The 7,500-nt window shown below is 49.3% G+C and overlaps 1 protein-coding gene across 2 annotated transcripts in view; it reads right to left on the reverse strand.

Annotated features, from left to right (window-relative positions):
• Window positions 1-7,500, reverse strand: part of LOC308158502 (RNA-binding motif, single-stranded-interacting protein 3-like) — a gene marked incomplete at both ends in the record, with an annotated part of 211,336 nt that overhangs the window by 176,458 nt on the left and 27,378 nt on the right. Inside the window, one exon of one of the 2 annotated variants that reach the window (XM_080532138.1) lies at window positions 4,150-4,224. The exons of the other annotated variant lie outside the window; for it this stretch is intronic. Coding sequence (XP_080388264.1) covers window positions 4,150-4,224 — 75 coding nt within the window. Of the gene's footprint in view, window positions 1-4,149; window positions 4,225-7,500 lie in introns of those variants that run through there. 2 annotated transcript variants of the gene reach the window in all.

A 7,500-nucleotide genomic window follows, 5' to 3' on the forward strand; every position in this document is an offset into this window, starting at 1 on the left:
GTCAGTGTCTGAGGTTGACAGTTAGTCAGTTGTTGGGGTCACAGTTAGTCAGTGTTGGGGTCACAGTTAGTCAGTGTTGAGGTGACAGTTAGTCAGTGTTGGGGTGACAGTTAGTCAGTGTTGGGGTCACAGTTAGTCAGTGTTGAGGACAGTTAGTCAGTGTTGAGGTGACAGTTAGTCAGTGTTGAGGTGACAGTTAGTCAGTGTTGGGGTCACAGTTAGTCAGTGTTGAGGTGACAGTTAGTCAGTGTTGGGGTGACAGTTAGTCAGTGTTGAGGTCACAGTTAGTCAGTGTTGGGGTGACAGTTAGTCAGTGTTGGGGTCACAGTTAGTCAGTGTTGGGGTCACAGTTAGTCAGTGTTGGGGTCACAGTTAGTCAGTGTTGGGGTGACAGTTAGTCAGTGTTGAGGTGACAGTTAGTCAGTGTTGGGGTGACAGTTAGTCAGTGTTGGGGTCACAGTTAGTCAGTGTTGAGGTCACAGTTAGTCAGTGTTGAGGTCACAGTTAGTCAGTGTTGGGGTCACAGTTAGTCAGTGTTGAGGTGACAGTTAGTCAGTGTTGAGGTGACAGTTAGTCAGTGTTGAGGTCACAGTTAGTCAGTGTTGAGGTGACAGTTAGTCAGTGTTGAGGTGACAGTTAGTCAGTGTTGGGGTCACAGTTAGTCAGTGTTGAGGTGACAGTTAGTCAGTGTTGAGGTCACAGTTAGTCAGTGTTGGTAAGCCACAAAAACGCTCTTTCAGGAATCAATAATTCAGTTAAGGAGGAGCACATGCCTTGCTCCACTGAGCTGATCAATAGAAGGCCAAATGTTATTGTTTCATCTTATTTTCTAGACTTTTACATGTTAATCCGGGACGGCTGGCGTTGTGGCTAGGGAACGTGGACGGCGGGTCGGACAAATTAGAACGTGGAGAGAGACCCAAATTGGAAGAAGGAAAAAAAAACACACTTTTCCGATGAAATGTGCCTCCCAGCGAAGACGTAAGACAGCGTTAAACCCCCGTCTCTATAAAAGACTTTCATCCTAATCACGCCCAGATGTCCCGTACGCTACATGTTCCTCTGCGTAGCATCGCCGAAGTGTGTCATAAAATGGTCGAAAAGGAACGCGAATGGCAACAATTTGGTATGAGTTACCCCCTCCCACCCCCCCACCCACACACACACACCCCACCCCACGCGCCCACCCATCCATCACACACACGCACACAAACACACACACGCACACACACACACACACACACACCATCCTCCTCCTCATCCCTGACAGTTATGTATGCCCACCCTGGGGAGAATGAGGCCATATCCAGAGCATGCTGCAATGAAGATTAATAGGAGAACGTAGATGACTCCTGACTGATGGTGTGTGTGTGTGTGAGTGTGCGTACGTGCATGCATGCGTGAGTGTGTGTGCATGAATGAGTGCGTGTGCTGGCATACGTGTGTGTCTATGTGTGTGTGTGTATGTGTGTGTCTACAAGGCCAAATGGCTGCCATCTGATGCAGGGGAGTGAAACTGCCTGCCAAGGCCCCTCTCTCTCTTCTAATCTAGCGATCAATGATCATTAATGGGGAGCGTGGGATAGCTCTCCCCGTCTCTCTCTCTCTCTCTCTCTCTCTCTCTCTCTCTCTCTCTCTCTCTCTCTCTCTCTCTCTCTCTCTCTCTCTCTCTCTCTCTCTCTCTCTCTCTCTCTCTCTCTCTCTCTCTCTCTCTCTCTCTCTCTCTCTCTCTCTCTCTCTCTCTCTCTCTCTCTCTCTCTCTCTCTCTCTCTCTCTCTCTCTCTCTCTCTCTCTCTCTCTCTCTCTCTCTCTCTCTCTCTCTCTCTCTCTCTCTCTCTCTCTCTCTCTCTCTCTCTCTCTCTCTCTCTCTCTCTCTCTCTCTCTCTCTCTCTCTCTCTCTCTCTCTCTCTCTCTCTCTCTCTCTCTCTCTCTCTCTCTCTCTCTCTCTCTCTCTCTGCCACAGACAGGCCCTCTGCTCTGCTCTGCTCTCATATTACCAGGTCCCTGTAACAGACCCAGGACACTGCAGTACCTAAACACCGACAACAGCCATGTCCGTAGTACGTATTCTATCTATCAAGCCGTTCAGACCAGCATGTTCCTCCCTGATGTGGGAAGGGGAAGTGCACGGTTGTTAGCGCTGAACCCACTGTGCCGGGGCCGAGCTCACCCTGACATGGATCTCTCCCTCTCTCAAGGATACATCAATCGCTGACGGAGGCAAGATCCGATCTGCACTGGCTGACCTTGGAGGGGGGGAGGTGACGATGGGAGAGGAGGGCGGGTGTGTGTGTGTGTGTGTGTGTGTGTGTGAAGGGGGGTGGGGGGAGGGTGAGGGGGGGGTGAAGGGCACACCCGGGTTGAGGGACCTGATTGAGGGACCTGAGATGAGCTTTTCTGAGATATGATAGAGATAGAAAGATAGATAGGTGGAGGGCGAGGGGAGGAGGGGGTGAGAAACAGAGAGAGAGAGAGGGGGGGTTGATTGAGAGAGAGAGAGGGAGGGAGGACAGGAGGAGGAGAGGTGAGAGGAGGAGGAGGGAGAGGGAAGCCATATGGCAGCAGCACAAATGTATTAAACTATAAATCAGAGAAACAGGGAGAGAGAAACAGGGAGAGAGAGGAGGAGTAAGAGTAGGGAGAGAGAGGAGGGAGAAAGAGTAGGAGAGAGAGAAGTGAGAAAGAGAAGGGAGATAGAGGAGGGAGAGAGAGAGAAGGGAAATAGAGGAGGGAGAGAAATAAGGGAGATAGAGGAGGGAGAGAAAGAAGAGAGATAGAGGAGGGAGAGAGAGAAGGGAGAGCCACTCAGCTGCTCTTCGCCATGAGTAGGAGAGGAAACGTCATCTGTATCAAACTCATCTTTTACAAACTCTATTAATAAAAAGCTGAAATTCCCATTGTAATAATGACATTCTATTCTATTTAATTCCATGCAATTCCACTTCATTCCATTCTATTCCATTCTATTCTACTATTGTTCTATTTGGTGACTGGATGTTGTGTCCAACTGTGCATCCTGAAGGCAGAGTCCAGGCACCCATGCCCAGAGGCACTGAGGCAGAACACAGCTAGAGCAAACACGGTCATGGTGCCTCTCTGCTGCTGCCTGTCTGGTCTGACTGGTTCTCTCTGTCTGTCTGTCTGTCTGTCTGTCGGTCTGTCTGTCTTCCTGTCTGTCTGTCTAACGATCGGTCGGGCTGTCTCTCACTGTCTGTCCTCCTGTCCATCTGCCCATCTGTCTGTCAGTCTGTCTGTCTGTCTGTCTGTCTGTTGGTCTGTTTGTTGGTCTGTTTGTTGGTCTGCCTCTGGTCAACCAGAGTAGGATAATGACACAGCGTGATGATATGAGTTCAACTCAGGGGAGGCTGGTTGAGGTAGAAATCGGAGGACGGGCTCATTGGAATGCATGGAATGCAATGAGGAATGGTATCCAACACAGGTGCAATGAGTCCATCCTCCGATTTCTACCTCCGCCAGCCTCCCCTGGTTCAGCTGAGTTCCTGGGGGTATGGATGTAGGACCGATATGAGTACCGTCATCTCAACACTCATGGAGCCGCTGCTGATTCATGACTCACACCATTCGTTGTGAATATGACGATATGTCACTGCATATTTCATGTTTAACATCATCACACCCCCAAAAAACATGAGAAAAATCGGAGCTGAGCTGATCGGTTTCCCAATCGGAATATGAAATATGATAAAGTGAAGTGCTGAAGTGTAAAAAAAAAAGAAATAAAATAAAATAAGATAAACTCCCACCCACCCACCCACCCCCCGACCCTGTGGTGGTGTCGTTACCCTGAGTGAGTGAACGAGCCCGCGGACGGCGACACAGGCTGGCCAAACCAGCACCGTGATCCCTCAACCCGCTGACAGAGACATGCAAACCCACTGAGGCACTTTGCAATCCGAAACCCTCCAAGGCCAAGGCCAGCCCATCCATCACCCCCCCCCCCCCCCCCCACCACACACACACACACACACACACTCCTCCTCAACAACCTGACAGGACTGAGGGACAGAGGGAGGGAGGGGAGAGTGCGGGAGGGGAGGGGAGAGTAGGGGGGAGTAGGGGGGAGTGAGGAGGTTAGAGAGGTACGGAAGAGCGCAGTGGGAGCACGGAGAGGTAGAGAATGATCCATACCTTGGTCTGGAGATAGTGGGGGTAGTAGTATGTGTACTGAGGGTACATTGGTTGCTGTTCCAATCGCTTGCCCATGTAGCTGAAATCCTAAGCCCAGTGTTGGGGAATGGTTGCTGGGAGGCTGCGGTGGTGGTGAGGGGGGGGACTCGTACTGGGGCTCGGACTGGGTACGTTTCCTCCTTCCTGTAAGCACCGCTGAGTGGTTTGTCCTCCTCCTCCTCCGAGGGTTCTGTCTTATGGACAGTGGCTGGGAGAGGGGTTGCCTGCCTCTGTGTGTGTGTGGGTGTGAGGGGGGGGGGGGGGGATCCTGCTCCGACGATGCCTTGCGGTAATCTCCTCACCCGGAGCTCCGAGGGTGTAGACGCTCACTTCCCAGTCTCTCACAGGGGCGATATTCTCCAACCGGAGTTAAAGTCCAGAACTGCCGTGCGTCGCCGAGGGTAACGGAGAGGTAGAGGAGCAGAGGGGAGGATAAAAGATGAGGATGAGGAGGAGAAGAAGCAGGTGGCAGTGTCTGAGGCAGTCCTGCGAACGTGGGCACCCAGGAGAGGAGGAGAGGAGTAAAGGGAAAATGGAAAGACAAGGAAAAAGGGGGGGGGGGGGTGGGATATCTTCACTTCTCTAATGAAGCTTCTTTGTTTTTTTCCCCCGCGATAGCCTTCTTCACTTCTCAGGTTCACTCTCTTCTCTCTCTGTCGCTTCTCTCACACAAACACACACACACACACACTGTGTATCTGTATATCTGCCTCTCTCTCACTCTCTCTCTCTCTCTCTCTCTCTCTCTCTCTCTCTCTTTCGAGGCGGTGTGCAGTTCTGTCCGACAGGGGAGATGTCTTCGGCAAAGCGGCAGCTGACAGATGTACTTTGGGAAGAGGCAGAATGGGAACACAGAGAAGAGAGCGGAGCGCACAACAGAGGGAACACCAAACCGCTAATCTCTTGGTGTGTGTGTGAAGCAGTCCAGTCAGCGAGCAGATAACACACACACACACTCACACACACACACACACTATCCCAGTCCTAATTAATACTGAACACAGAAGAACAAGAAGAAGAAGAAGAAAAATATACAATCTCCACCAACGCTGGTACTGCTCACTGTCCACTGGTTCAGAGAGAGAGAGGAAGAAAAAAAAAATGTAAGCACAATGACAGTGTCACAATGACAGTGTCCCAGGTGCCTCACAGACAGCGTATGCGTCCCTCGTCTGTAATCCTCCCTCTTCCTGCTCTCGTAAAATGTGTTCCTTGTTTCTCCTCGCCCGCTTTGCTCTCACTCCTCCCAGCAAGCAGCCAGCCTTTCTCTCTCTCTCTCTCTCTCTCTCTCGCTCTCTCTCTTTCTTTTTCTGTCACTGTTTCTCTCTGTCTCTCTCTCTCTCTCTCTCCACCACACTGTGACAGGGCGGTGAGGGGGCTCGTCCTGCACTGTGAGCAGACCGCCTCCTCCTTCCCGACCGGTAGGAGGGACTTGAGCGGCTCCGTAGCGAGAGAGGGAACCAGACACAGACCAGGGGCTGCAGTGCTTTCTACAGCCAGGGAGAGGAGCAGGGAGAGGGGCTGTGTGAGGAGTCGATTCCCCCTACTGGCTGTTCGTGGACCTGCTGCCTGGAGGAAACTAGTCCTAATCTGGGGGTGATTTTACCTGAGTCAAATCAGATTTCACCCTGATTATCACCCCATATGTTTCTAAAAGTATACTGAAAGCATTTCCTTGTATCTGCAACTGCCATTTTACTGGAGAGTTTCAGTCATTCACATTCCTCTTGCAACAGTTTAGTGAATAGGACAGAAGAATCAAAGCCAATGATGCCTATATCAACATCCTGTGTACTGTAAGTAATATCCTCCATGCTGCTATGATAACACACCTGTGTTACACACACTCACACACACACACACACACACACACACACACACACACACACACACACACACACACAGACAGGCCCGCACCCTCATATACTCACACACACACGCACGCGCACACGCACGCACACGCACACATGCACACGCACGCACAAACATGCACACACACACACACACACACACACACACACACACACACACACACACACACATAGTGCAATCTTATGCACTGGAACCCTGACAGACCGAATAAAAAAAAACTGTTTAATTGTAGAGATAGATATAATTTACAGTCATGTCCAATGAACACTGTGCATGCTATTACTCTACAAAACAGGAGATTATGTCTCACAACATACATTAGGCCCTGGGCATCCTTCCTGTCAGATAGAGCCTGTCTCACTGTCATCAAACAACACAGACAACACCTTCCAACCACAACGTGTGGAGAGCCATGAGAGCATTATGGTGGTAAGAGTGCTTCAGGGTATACATCTCCATAGGTACATATATACCAGGTGAAAAAACTGCTCTCTAGTTATACACCAGGTAAAAACTGCTCTCTAGTTATATAGCAGATGAAACCTGTAGCAGATGTATGTACCAAGTGAAAACAGTTCTCTAGTTACGTATATACCAGGTGAAAACCGATGCAGTTTCATGCTACTCTATAGCATGAGAGATGTAATGCCTAGATATGGTATTATGTGTTACATGCACTGTATGCGGTTCTATTCATGTCAATTATTGTCGCCTGTATTGACTGACAATGCTTTCCGAATTGCCCTTCCAGGAAATAATAACGTTGTTGTTGAATTGAATTGAAGGAGTCTTAGGGACAGCAGAAGCCTAGTGACGGCCCGCCAGTAACTTCATCCTCTGACTGTACCCTGAGCCACTCATCTCAATTAGCAAATGATCCTTCACTTCAAGACGACTTCAAAGTGTGTAAAGAACTATAGACCAACTTGCGCTTCAGTCGCATCCTGTAATTCAAAGCAAAATATGCTGTTAAAAGCATTCAAATAAGACACACTTGGGACACGGATCAGATGAGCTCATTTTGCAGCATTCGAGAGCATTTTTTTTTTTGAAACTCATATTAATAATACTATTAAAACATCCTTTTACCATCTAAGAAACATTACTAAGGTACAATCATTTCTCTCCCAGGCAGACACTGAAAAATTAATGCATGCGTTTGTTACTAGTAGGCTAGATTACTGTAATGCTCTCCTGACAGGTCTCCCCAAAAAAATGATAAATAGACTACAAATGGTTCAAAATGCTGCTGCTCGTGTCCTTACTAGGACCAAACGAAGAGCGCACATCACACCTGTCTTGAGATCACTACACTGGCTCCCTGTCAGTCATAGAATAGACTTTAAGATCCTTTTACTAGTTTATAAATCACTTCACTGTGATGCACCCAATTACATGGTGGACATGCTCATAAGATACACACCAGCTAGACCACTACGG

Source organism: Nansenia antarctica (genome assembly GCF_963989245.1).
Source record: "Nansenia antarctica genome assembly, chromosome: 5".
In the NCBI taxonomy this organism is placed as follows: domain Eukaryota; kingdom Metazoa; phylum Chordata; class Actinopteri; order Argentiniformes; family Microstomatidae; genus Nansenia; species Nansenia antarctica.